This window comes from Chenopodium album, chromosome 16, assembly GCF_948465745.1.
Source record: "Chenopodium album chromosome 16, dcCheAlbu1.1, whole genome shotgun sequence".
Classification (NCBI taxonomy): Eukaryota; Viridiplantae; Streptophyta; class Magnoliopsida; order Caryophyllales; family Amaranthaceae; genus Chenopodium; species Chenopodium album.
Genome location: NC_137849.1, coordinates 34,341,400 through 34,355,321, shown reverse-complemented (window position 1 = coordinate 34,355,321; position 13,922 = coordinate 34,341,400). Strand labels below are relative to the sequence as shown.

Genomic DNA, 13,922 nt, shown 5'->3' with positions numbered 1-13,922 from the left:
ACGACATGTTAGGACTCCATCACTCATATCGTTGAGTACAACCAAAACCAACTTGCATACCCGGTATGTCTCATGAGTCTAGGGAGTAATAGTGATGTCTCGCTTTGGCGTAGCCCATCACTACTCTCAATAGGTCGATAAGTGTTGTTTTGGAATGGCAATTTCACTCAATATTTTAGGGACCTAGGGTTTCTATGTTGGTTGATTTAAGTGAACTTAATTAATCATCACAACATTCAAAATCCTAAACATGCATCTAACATATAATTCATATATAAATGATCATAAATATGTAAAGCATAAGCATTTAATGCATATTGGCAACTAGCATGACCCCTTGAATTCTTCAAGTCTTCAAAAGGTCTTCTTTTGCAACAGCGTGGCTTTGTCTTCCAAGAACCTCCGACTTCAAGACTTGACCAAAATTATGCAACTACTAGTATCTACGATTAGGACTATTCTAAATATTAAGGTACAAAAATACTCAACGGTAAGCAGACCGTATTTAGATTTACAAAAATACATCACGGATCGCAGTCCGTATTTTCTATCCTAATCAGGCCCCACTAGTTTTATAAAACCTATGAGGGAATATACATTCCATTCATCCATTCACTATTTTTGAATGGCCCATGCATTTTACAACAATAAAACAAGTAACAATGCATAAACACGCGATTAATAGTAACTAATCTAGGTGGTTAATCCAATTAACACGCCTAATTAAAATTAGTCAAAGTTATTTTAACTAATTATGTAAATAAGCGCAATTAATATTTGAAGCTCCCACTAAATTCCGCATCCAACTTAATTAATCCAATTAATTAAGCCGGTAAAACCCAATTATTTGCCAAAATAGAATTTTGCAAATGCCGCTAAAAAACTGAGGCCTAGCCTCCAAATTTTATTAAAATAATTAAGACCAAATTAAATTAATAAAATAATTAAACGGCAAAATAAGCAAACACGAAGCCAACCGTACTCAAGTGGCTCTCGCACTACATACGTGCCATATGAAAGTCAAGGTTGTCTAGTAACCCCGTACTATACGGCTTGGGGCATTTGCCTTCACCACCCCACGTAGCACTAGCTAAGTAGAGCCTAGTAGCGTTTGCTACGGGTTACTAGGTGCTAGGCACAAGGCCACAGCTGCTTGCCCCTTTGCATCAAAGCACCAAGCATACACACGCACTCAAAGCATGCACCATACACGGCTTACCCACGCCCAGCCATAAGGTCGCACACATGGTGCGCGCACAGCAGCAAGCTGCTGCCGCACCATGCGGCTGCCTTGGCTTCCATGGTGCGCCATGGTGCCGCACAACAGCTCCCCCGCACACATGCAGCACTTCGAGGCACCCAGCAGCCTCGGCAGCCCCATATGGGTTGCGTAGCAGCCCGGCTGGCCGAGAGGATGCTCGGGGCTCTTCGGCCTCGATTTTGGTGCTCATGCCTCGGGAAAAATTCCGATTTTGTATGACACATTTAATCAATTCTAAATTAATTTTAGAATCAATTAATTTTGAGGAAAAATGAAAATATAACAAGTCCAACTTAAATAAATTCATCCAAGTGCATAAAAACAAAAATTATTCCAAGAACCATTCTTTAATAAAATTGGTTTAACTTGGTCCAACAAAAATAAGAGGGCAATTACTCACTATTAATTTAATTAATTTAAATTAATCTTGAGATTTTGACAAAATAAATGGGAGTTGGAAAAATAAACACAAGTTCAATAAAGATTCCAACTTTAATACTTGTGAATCCTTGAAAAATTATATCTTCCAATATGAAGATAAACAAATTTCTATCACAAGTTTCAAACTTTATGATTCCAATCAACTTAAAACGATTAAATCAACAAAGTTCAATAAAATTCATGGAATTTAGTAACTCAAAGTTTCAATCACTTAACATGATTAAAGATTGAATCTTTAGTACTTAGAAGCCTCAAAGAACAAAAATTTCACACTTAATGCAATTATTTTGCAACTATGTGAAAAATAAAACTAAGCATTCAAACACAAATTACTACCAAGTAATCATGCCTAAAGTGGTTTAAGATTGCATATAAAAAAAGGATTGAATCAATTAATAACCACCATAAATATGCAATTAATTTTCAAGGTTAGAAAGACTTAAAATTTTTTGTCAAAACGAAAAATCCCTTGAAAAGTGCATTTTTGGTCGTTTTTTGGCTAAAAACAGAACCCTAAAAGTTAAACCATTTCCAGAACACCTTTTCCACCCAAAATTCACTATTTTTAGGTCGAAATCTGGGTTCGGGAGCCGAAGTCAGCTCTAATACGGGATTAAAATTAATAAACTGAGCTACTAATCTAATTAGCAACTTAAAACCAGAAAAATTAAGCCATAAAAACACCTTGAAAAATAATATGATTTTAAAAATAAACGAGCAAGGCTCCGATACCGCTGTTGGGGTTTGGTGAGTCCGACCCACCGCGGAAACAAACCCAAAAACAAGATCACACTCGCAATAAATAAAACCATAAACATAATTAACTTAATGACAAGATTAAGATAATAATTATACCTTTGACGCGTGCTTTGCCCGACCTCGAGGGGCTCTTACTTCGAAAGCTAGCCTCGAAATTACGACGACCTCCAACAGAAGTCCACCCACAACTCGAACACCGACAAGGGTCCAATGCCTTGGAATTGGCAAGGCCCGACCTAAACCGGAGTAATTGAGTTCAAAGGTTTTGACAATGGTGATGCCTTTTTCAACTCTTGAGTTCAAAGGTTTTCACATACAGTGATGCCTTTTCCAACTATTATTCAAGTGCTTTTCCCAATACCCCAAGTTGGGTATTTATAAGGAAATGCAAGAGTGTAAAAAGCTCTCCCATCAATGTGGGAGAATTTGATTTTCCTATTTTATTTTAAAGCTAAAATAAAATTAATAATCAAACTAGTAATAAATCAACAAGTGGCAAGCTCATAAGGAGGAGTAGGTGAGGACCATTTGAAGGAAGGGGGGGACCAAAGTTTCCCCCCACTCTCACTCCCATAACCGGCCACCTCAACCCCATAGCCCCCAATTAGTTTTCGCCACGTGGCAGCTCACTTGGGCACCAAGGCACCCTTGTGGGTTGCCACGGTGCTGCTGTGATGCTTCGGCCCAAAACACCACGCACCAAAATGTGCGGGCTGCTGGTGCCTCGGCCTAGCAAGCCACGCACCAAGTGGGCGGGCTGCTAGCTGCTGTATGCTAGCACAGCCACGCACACTAGTGCGGGCTGCTTACTGCGGTATGCTTGCCTAGCCCCGCACTTGGTGGAGGCTGCTAGCATTTTTCGCGCCCCTAGCACTCGGTTTTCTGATGCTAGGGGTATTTTGGTCATTGTTTATTTATTATTATTTTCACCTCTCGTCTTTTTACTATTTTTCGACTCGACTTTCGACGCTCCAAGCTCGAATTTCCGACGTCCAAATATTGATTACTCGGTTGACTTATTAATTAATTCCTAATTAATTCGTTGCTTCGGCTCGTTAGTTGCTTGGGTGTGACCTGAAGGGTTCAGTCAAGATTAAGCTATAATATTAATTATGCATTAATATTACTGATCAGAAGCGGCTTCCACCCAGGCATTCTGATCACTTAACCTCACTGAAAAATTAGCTTTCTAATAATTCCGAACCCCCTATCGGAATAATATACTTGTTCGAAGGACACCATTCCTTTCAGATTACAGTTCCTTGTTTGGATGAAGTAGTAGTTTTAGTTGCAATAATTAGGTGAGAAATCTCGATTACTTGTGCCTTAATGCTTTCTTGGACTGATCGAAAGATAAATTCGAGTTAGTAGTCTACTTCTCATCGTTAAGACTTGGTTGGCCTATCTTGTTAGTTGAGTTTGGTTTAGGAATGCTTAGTGTTGTGGCTTCGAAAGAAGGCAATGTTGAGTGCCCTTTCTATCACCCAATTTGTGTTCATGCTTGCCTATTGTTTTCATAGTAGTTATTTAATTAAACCTCCAATTTGTGACCGAGATAGCTTACAACCATTTCATACTCTTGGTGTTCTGGACCCATTCCTTGTGGATACGATCCTCTACTTACCCTAGACTTGTCTTAGGTTAGTTTAGGGAGAATTATTGTTTGGTTTTAGGGTGATTGTCCAACGACCGATTATTCCTCTACCATCATCTCTTATACATACTAATCTACACAGATTAGCCGGGTAATTAATTATCTCCACTCTATCTCTCTACAGATTTTCCCTCTTTAAATACAGTGGACTAACTTGACTGTCGGAGGGGATTTCTCGAGAACACCCCCAAGGCAGTTCACTTTTTTTGTTTTGCAAGACTCGGTTTCACTAGACGAGCAGGCTCCCCCCCTACAACTCAGATCCCATAATTCTTTTGCAGAAACAATTGGGGCCGTCTGTGGGGACCCGTCAAACAAAAAGTCAGGGTTACCACTCGTCGAACCGATCCTTCTCAAAATGGTGGTGGGAAGAATCAAACCCAAGGTCAATCGCACCCACCCCGTCAGCCACAGAATAACCAACAATCCAATCGTGAAGATCAAGGTGACAACATAGAGGTTGAAGAGCCCGTTGATCGAGGAGATCAACAACCTGTGACCAGACAAGATCTAGAAAAACTAACTGAATAGTTCAACATAACTCTTTAAGACACCCTTAAACAGTTGACCGAAGATATGAAAAACAACTAGACTGGTCCCTCTCACTGACCGCCATAAGATAAAGGAAGCCAATCGTCGCGGAACTATAAAAAGGCATAGCCCCAGGATGTCCCACGACGAAGTGGAGGACACAACCGTAGGGAACAGCCCATAGGTGCGGCTAGATCCATCCATAGTAGGTTTAGAAACCGTCGTCGATCTCCTCATGGTTGACCTGCCATATCACCTGTCCACATAAAAACCAGTCAACACTCTACTACAAGCCGACGTTGAAGGAACGATAAACCAGCAGCCACCCATGTTAGGGACCTAGATGCTAAACAACTCATTGATGAGATGCACCTACAACGACGCGAGATGGGCGCTCGAGCGCTCATTAACAGGCGTAGAGTAATAGAGCAACGCAAAGCCCGTGAAAACAGTGAGAATAGGGACCAAAGTCGTAGGCGAAGCCAGAGCCCTAGGTCACATACTCACCGATCACCTTCTCGCCGAGAAGATGCAGGGGAATCGGAAGATGCACCAAGGCAGGACACGTCACATCGAGATCCCATATCTTATCACACAAGCTATAGAACTCGAGATGAAAGAAGAAATCGAGACCAAGATGAGAAATCAATACGGCTTCCATAACATTTATCTGCACCACTAACTCCATTGAGTCAAGAGCTGATGAATGCCCCAAAGGTGGACAAGGTCAAGGTGCCCACCATAGAGCCTTTCGCTGGAACTATTGATACAGATGAACACTTAGCCGCATATGCCGCGCAAATGAGTGTATAAACAAGTTGCGAGGCAACATGGTGCAAGTATTTCCCCACCACGCTAAAGGGACAAGCCTTGTTGTGGCTCTAAAACTGTGTGCCAAAGGTTAGTATCCATAGCTACCAAGACTTGGAACGTGTGTTTGTTAGCCGGTTCAAGCACGCATCAAGATAGAAGAAAATGAGTGTCAATCTAATGACTGTGACGTAAGGGAAAACGAAAACCTTGCAAAACTATATACGAAGGTTCAACCAAGACTCTTTGAATATCCAAAACTAACCGGATGAGACCGCACTAATAGCCTTTTTGGCTGGGCTGTGTACCACGGATTTCAAATTTAAGCTGATCGATTCAGGGGTTTCAACCATAACTGAATCCATGGAGCGAGCACACAAGAATATTCAAGCCTCAGAAGTGTTTGGAACAAGGCGCGAGAGTTCTCAAACTAGAGAAGAAGCGGAAGCATGAGGATGAACCCTCAAAGAGCTAACCATCCAAACGATCCAACTTAATCACAGATCATGGTAACAACCCTAGGTAGAACCATAATCGTCGTATGATCTTTTGGATATCAAGGAGAAGAACATGTTGCCAAGGCCTCTTGTAGTTCGGACCGCCGAGGAAAATAAGGACAAGAGACTCTAGTTTAATTACCATCGCCTGTGGCCATACCATCATGAATTAAAAAAATCCCTTGATCAACTTGCTAACTCTAGTTCAATTGCAAGGAATAAAAAAATCCCTTGATCAACTTGCTAACGAAGGGAAACTTAATATACATCTTAAGGGGTCAAATCGCTAAAACAAAGATATAGAAAGGGTAAAATAGGCTCGCATCGGCGATACTAGAGGACACGTCGTTATCATTGCTGGTGGCTAAGCACTTAGGGGATCTGTAAACAAAGTAAAAGATAACTTATGCACCCTATAACATAAGGTGCTCAAGGTCACACCAACACGAACACGAACACCCTCTTCACCATTCATCACATTCGGGGGGAAGTTAGATCGCCCACTTCAGGTCCCTCACGATGACCCCTTGGTCATTGAGATGAAGATTTCAAACTTCAGAGTAAGTCGAGTACTCGTTAATTGTGGGTCATCAGCAGATATCATTACCCTTGATTGGTTGAAGTGTCTGAAGTACAATGAAGAAGATTTATCACCCGTGAGCCAACCCTTAATCGGCTTCGAGGGACAATCCGTCTTTCCTAAATGGGCAATACATTTACTAGTTCGACTTGGTCCCAAGGACAAGGGAAGATCGGTGGTCGCGAACTTTTTGGTGGTGGACAAACCCTTGCCCTACAATGTCATACTAGGGCGGTCACTGTTGGACAAGGTGAAGGCAACTATATTAGTCTATCAGTTGCTCATACAATTCGAGCTTGAAGATGGAACAGTTGGGAAAGTATATAGAGACCAAGGATCAGCTAGAAAGTACTATGTCAATAGCTTGAAGCGGGGATCAGAAGAGCCAGCTGAACCATCAAAGAAGAGTAAGATTACCAACCCTTCATTCCGTCCTCTTCACTAAAGAATCAAGGGAGGTTAACAAGCCTTAGCTTGTAAAAGGAGATAAAGAAGCAGTCATTGGCACGGGAGAATAAACAGTGCGAGTTCGTACAACCATCGACGCAACATTACACACTCGACTAATCAATATGCTAAAGGCATATCGGGACGTCTTTGCCTACATACACAGTAGACGAGATGCCCAGCATTGACCCAACCATTATGACTCATCTCTTGAACATCAAGCCATGCTACAAGCTTGTTAAGAAAAAGTTGAGGCATCAAGGTCCAGAGCGCAGCGCAGCGGTCGCAACATATTTAAAGAAGCTACTTGAAGCTGGATTCATTTTAGAGTGCCAATACGCAAATTAGCTTGCAAATGTTGTCTTGGTCAAGAAACCCTCTAGGGCATGGAGGATGTGCGTTGACTTCACCGACTGAAACAAGGCGTGCCCCAAAGATGACCATCCTCTCCCAAAGATTGACAAGCTTGTGAATTCAACGGCTGGACATGCTTTATTCAGCTTCATGGAGGCAAATGCGAGATACCATCAAATCCCCATGTCAGAAGAAGACCAGCCACATACCGTATTCATCACTAACTAAGGAGTATACTGCTATAAAGCCACGCCTTTCGGCCTCAAGAATACAGGGACCAAAGATTCATAAATAAAATCTTTGAGGGGAAAATAGGGAGAAACATCTAAGCCTACGTTGATGCCATGATAGTAAAGAGTTTCCACAAGAATGACCATGTCACAAACTTTGTCGAGACGCTCGCGACATTGAGAAAGTATGGGATGAAGCTGAATCCTAAGAAGTGTGTCTTTGAAGTCAAGGGCGGCAAATGCCTTGGCTTTCTTATAGATGAAAGGGGCATTGTAGATACCCCAACAAAATTAAAGCCATCCTAGACATGCAGTCCCCTAGAAGTGTAAAGGAGGTGTAGAGGTTGATCGGATGCATAGCTCCTTGGGCAGATTTCTATCAAAGTCAGCGGACAAGAGCTTATCTTTTTTCAACACCTTTAAGAGAAAAATGTTTCAGTGGAATGCAGCTGCCGAGATCGCCTTCCAACAGTTAAAAGAGCATTTGGCCTCTCTTCCCAAATTGGTTTTGTAATACTCCGTATTTCAATGTATTTTATAATTTTTTAAATTTATTATAAAATATATTTTTAAAGGCTCAAGTATTTTGATTAAATATTTTAAAGGACTAAAGTATTTTAGTTATAAAGTTTTACAAGAGTAAAATATTATTTGGGCAAGAAGTTTATTAATTATTTGGGCTCATTTAAAATATCGTAAGTAAACTAGTCCTACATACTATTATTGGAATAATCCATTTCATTTAAATAAGCACAATCCTTCATTTGAACCCTTGTGGGTCAAATATTCCATAACTCAAGCCCATTTATTTATTATGCCCAAACCTACCCTTCTCTACACTATAAATATCCCCCAAAACCCTAAAAATTTTCCACACAAAGAGGCTCAAAATTAGAGTTGCAATGTAAGTACTCCTTCTCTCTATTTTTCTTTTTCTTTTTCCTTATTTTTCCATATTTTTCTTTTCTTTCTTTTCTTTCTTTTCTTCCTTATTCTTTCTTTTCTTTATCCTCCTTGTTTTCCATATGTTGGTCTTGTGTGAGATGCGTGAGTGCTCCACCAATTTGCTATGTCATGCCTCCCACCACACGCAGTTTGCCGGCGACCTGCCGTCAACCACCTTTCGCCGGCAGTCTGGCCAACCAGCCGCCACCCACGGTGTTCATCCTCCCTTTTGAACTCTCTTATTGTTTTAATTATTATTCCTAGAATTATATATTTTTGGGTATTGATTTTTTATTGTTAAATTATGATTAGTTGTTAAAATTGTGTTTTAATGATTAAAGAGTATAAATTTTAGATTTTATATTGTTTTAAATTATGATTTTATAAAGTATAAAAAGTTAGGGTTTTAATTATAAAAGTGTTGATTTTTAGGGTTCTAACTTACAATTGATTTGGGGGTTTTATATAAGCATTGATTGTAAGTGTTAATAAAGCTTAAAGATTGTATCTTGATGAAGTTTTAATGAGTTTTGTTAATATTATATGCTGGAATTTTTATTTATGTATTACTTTTGTGTTTTAATAAAAAGAGGTTGATTACCCATAAGTAGAGAATGTTTTAATCGGTTTTAATATAATTTTTAGATTTATTTGAGAGATTTGGGAGACAAGGCGTGCATATGTGGAAAAGATGTACGTTGCTGCAAGTAAAGGGAAAAGGTAGGGATTTAAAGTTCCTTAAACCTTAAAAAATTTGTTCGAATTTTTATATAAACATCATGAATGAGTTTTTACTTTGTGGTTTTAATTACCCACTTAAAGAAAGAGTTTTAAAGGTTTTTAATCAAAATTTCAGCTTACTAGAAAGGTATTTATGTGTTTAAAAGTTGTTGGAAATTTATATAATCAAGGGATTAATAAAGATTATGTATTTGGTATTGTAGGAGACTTTAACTTGAGTAACTTCTAGCATTGTGGCTAGATGGAATGACAATTTGAGGTACGTATGCGCGTACGATGTATTAATTATGCGTATTATCATGTTAGGAAGTTAAATTGGTATCAAGTATGAGATTAGTATCATGTTAATTTGTGTTGTGATACTTGAATTAATTGATTGGTTATCCATGTCTTATATATAAGCATGTGAATATATATTGGAATAATTATAATGAGTTTAATACAAGTTGAAAGTAATTGAATGACGCTATATTATTTATTATTTATTATTAAGAAGGCATGAAATTAATAAGCAAGACTTATGTATGTTCAAAAGAGCTAAAGTTGTATTTATTGAGCATGATTTATAATTTTATTCTCACCCATTTATTATTGGAGTTGTATCAAGAAAGTTAGTTTATTTATTTACTCACCTGAGGTTTAGTCAAGAAGTTAGTTTATTACTTTCTCACATAGTTGAGATTGAGTCAAGAAAGTTTATTAGTGCATTTTATGCACTAAGGTAGTAATCGTGCAATTTTGTACACAAAACTAGGCAAGGAACCTTAATTAAAATAAATAGTATGTTCTCACTAATTAATTCAAGAATGAATTGGAAGTATGTATTGAATGTTATGTTTATTCTTGATTGATTGGTTGGAGTCATCACATGTTAAATTGGTAAATCACGTAAAGTGTAAGAGGAAACGCACTAAAACACTTGGAACGTATACACCTTGAGTATGACCACATGGGGGGAATTGTGTGACTTTATATTTGAGCATAGCTTATACGGGGTACAGGACAATGTACTTTATTTTATTATTAATGCATTAGAATTCCGTCACAAGGTGACATAGTAGGTGCCAATTGGGGTAGCTCCCTAATTGGAAGCTCCATATTTAATGGGATATTTTAAGGAAGGAAACCCGTTCGATGCGTTATCCAAAACTATTTATTAATGAATTAAAGTAGAGCCATGAGTCAAAGGTAAGTTGGAATATGTTGAATGGCTAGCATGTTTTTATTTATTTATTTATTCATTTATTTATGTATTGTCTATTGCTAGGATATTCATGTTAGTGTGATTATTCCTATTGGTGCATATATACTCAGCTTTTGCTGATTCGTACTTTGTTGTTTGCGTTCTATTTTTCTTTGTATTGGCCCTAGTATGACCCATTTTATATGGCGAGTAGTGAGGTTGAAATAAAAAGAAGTACAGGTAGAAGGAGCATATTAAGCGTTATGGGATTGAGCAAAAAGGGTTATATGTTTATTTGTTATTATTTATTGTATTGGATTATCTATGTAATTGTTAACACTAACTTTAATTATTGTTTTAATATTTGAGTTTGGTTTTAAAAAGGGCCTTTGATGGTTCCAATTTATTGGTTTAATGTAAGTTGGTTTTAAAGTTGAGTTTGGTTTTATTAAACTTTATTTTATTGGAGTTTTAAAAGATAGTCTTCCACTGTGTGACTTTGAAAATAGTCTTAGTCGTTCTCATGGTGGCGGTAATACTTTGGATATTTCCTAAAAATAAGTTTTATTTGGAGTTAGAAGGTATTTAAAAAAAAAAAAGAATTTTCGGGGTATTACAGGTTTCCCCTTTGCCAGGGGAGACATTATTCTTATATTTTGCTATCTCAGAGTAATCTTCCAGCGTGATGTTGGTCATCGAGAGGAATACGACACAACATCTAGTATACTTCGTCAGCCACGCCTATAGAGGGGTAGTGTCAAAGTATTCCTAAATTGAGAAGTTGGTGTTCGCCGTAGTCATGGCAAGCCGGAAGTTGAAGCCATACTTTCGGTCTAACCCCATCAAAGTTTTGACTAACCAACCTATCAAGAAGGGGATCAAAGGAAGAAACCACTCGAATAGAATGATATGATAGATTGGGCAGACCAGCTTACTGATTTTGGTCTTGAATATGAGCCTAGAAGGCAATTAAAGCACAAGCTTTAACAGACTTCATCGCAGAATGCACTCATCGCCCTGATGATGATGGGTCCAAACCATGGCAGTTGTATGTAGATAGCTCCTCCTCTAAGGTAGGGAGCGGGGCCGACATTTTGATCATATCACCAAGTAGCGAGAAGTTTGAGTATGCAGTCAAGTTTAACTTCAACGCCTCAAACAATGAGGCAGAATATGAAGCCCTTATGTTACTAGGGTTGTGCCAAGTAGCCGGAGCCATGGCAGTTCATGCCTTCTCCGACTCCCAATTGATAATGATCCAAGTCTAAGGAAGTTTGAAGCCAAGGAAGATAGCGTGCGCATGTATCTCAACAAGGTTAAGTAAACTACTTCACCCTTGTTCGAATGTCAGATTAAGCATCTTCCACATGCAGATAACCAACAAGCCGACGCCCTAGCACAGATTGCTAGTTTCGCCTAGGGGCTCAGTCCTCGCGCCATAATATGGGAAGTTCTCGAGCAACCAAGAAACAATGCACCAAAAGTTCACTACTTGGAACAATCCAATACTTGGATGAATCCAATAGTACAATACAAATGAGTAAACAAACTCCTACAAGATCCTAAAGAGGCTCAAACGATTAAGAAATGAGAAGAATGGTTCGTTTGGTATGAGGGTAACCTATAACAGAAGTCGTACACTCATCCCCTACTCAAGTGCATCATCCTAGAAGATGGGGATTATGTGCTGCGAAAGATACACTAAGGGGCTTGTGGGAGTCACCAGGGGGCTCGATGCATAACAGGAAAAGCACTGAGGGCAGTGTTTTATTGGCCTACCTTGAGGGAAGATGCGACCAAGTTAGTGGAGAAGTACGAAAAGTGTCATAAGTTTGCTAACGTGCAAAGGCTCCCCTCCAGCCCGTAGCAAACCATCATCGTCACCTTACCATTTGACAAGTGGGGCATGGATTTGCTCGGACCGTTCCCAACAAATTCGGGTCAAAGGAGATTTCTCATGGTTGCCATAGACTACTTTACCAAGTGGATCGAGGCGATGCCCCTAGCATGACCCCTTGAGTCTTCATGCAATGTCTTCAAGGGTCTTGATTTGCAACTTCACGGCTTCGTCTTCTAAGAAACTCCGTCTTCAAGACATAACAAAAATAATGCAACTACTAGTATCTACGATTAGGACTAATCTAAATATTAAGGTACAAAAATTAACAACGGTTCGCAGACCATATTTAGATTTACAAAAATACATGACGGAACGCGCTCCGTATTTTCTATCCTAATCGGGCCCCACTAGTTAAGCATTACGACAGCAGAAAAGGTTTCATCATAATCAACACCGTGAATTTGCCTGTAACCTTTTGCTACCAGTCTAGCTTTGTAAATGAATACATTTCCATCTTTGTCGGTTTTCAATTTGAAAATCCACTTACATCCGATAGGTGTGTAACCTTCGAGTAAGTCAACCAAGTCCCATAATTGATTTTCAAACATGTAATACATTTCAGATCTCATGGCTTCTATCCATTTAGCAGAGTCGGAGCTCGCCATAGCTTGCTTGTAGGTTGCCAGTTTGTCTCCATCCACTACTAGGATGTCCTGATTCTCGGTTAATACGACACCAAGATATCTATCAGGTTGAGACTTTGGTCTCTATGTCCTACGTAGGGTAATGGACTGAGCATTTGCATTGTCAGTTTGACTTTGCACATTTTGACCAATGTCAATAGATGCTGTTTGAACACTTTGACTGTCAATTTGATTTTGTTGCTCGTCCTCTCGAACTTCATCGAGTTCGATTTTCCTCCCACATGTCATTTTGAAAAGGTCTTCTTTCTCCAAAAAGACATCATCGTAAGCAACAAACACTTTGTTCTCGGATTTGTTGTAGAAGTAATACCCCTTGGTTTATTTTGGGTATCCCACAAAGAAAACCTTGTCAGATTTAGGGCGAAGTTTGTCAGAAATTCATCTTTTGACATATGCTTTGCATCCCCATATCTTGAGAAAAGACAACCTGAGAGGTTTCTTCGTCCATAATTCATATGGAGTCTTTTATACAACTTTTGATGGAGCACGGTTCAGTGTTAGTGCTGCGGTTAGAAGTGCGTGTCCCCAGAAAGAGATAGGAAGATCACTAAGACCCATTGTTGATCGTACCATGTCTAGTAAGGCTCGATTTCTCCTTTCGAATACTTCGTTCCGTTGTGGAGTTCCTGGAGGTGTCAATTCTAAAAGTATATCGAATTCTTGGCTTAATTATTCACCACCTCGATCCGATCGAAGGGCTTTGATTTTCTTGCCAAGTTGATTTTCAACTTCACTCTGAAATTCTTTGAACTTCTCAAACTATTCAAATTTGTGCGATATAAGGTAGACATATTCATATCTACTATAGCCGTCTGTGAAGGTGATAAAATATCGATGGCCGTTTCTTGTAGTTGTGTTCATTAGTCCACATACATTGGTTTGTATTAGGCCCAATGTCACTTGCCCTTTCTCCCAACTTGGAGAATGGATGCTTTATCATCTTGC

General features: G+C 39.2%; 1 protein-coding gene across 1 annotated transcript; it reads left to right on the top strand.

The window, feature by feature from the left end:
• The first annotated feature begins 6,492 nt into the window (after window positions 1–6,492).
• LOC145584114 (uncharacterized) lies at window positions 6,493–6,978 on the top strand. Its single transcript, XM_081641038.1, has one exon. The coding sequence runs from the start codon at window positions 6,493–6,495 to the stop codon at window positions 6,976–6,978; it is 486 nt and encodes a 161-aa protein (XP_081497164.1).
• The last annotated feature ends 6,944 nt before the right edge of the window (window positions 6,979–13,922 follow it).

What these genes read in the sequence shown, in the direction of transcription:
- LOC145584114 (XM_081641038.1), top strand. Translation starts at nt 6,493, where the DNA reads ATGAAGATTTCAAACTTCAGAGTAAGTCGAGTACTCGTTAATTGTGGG.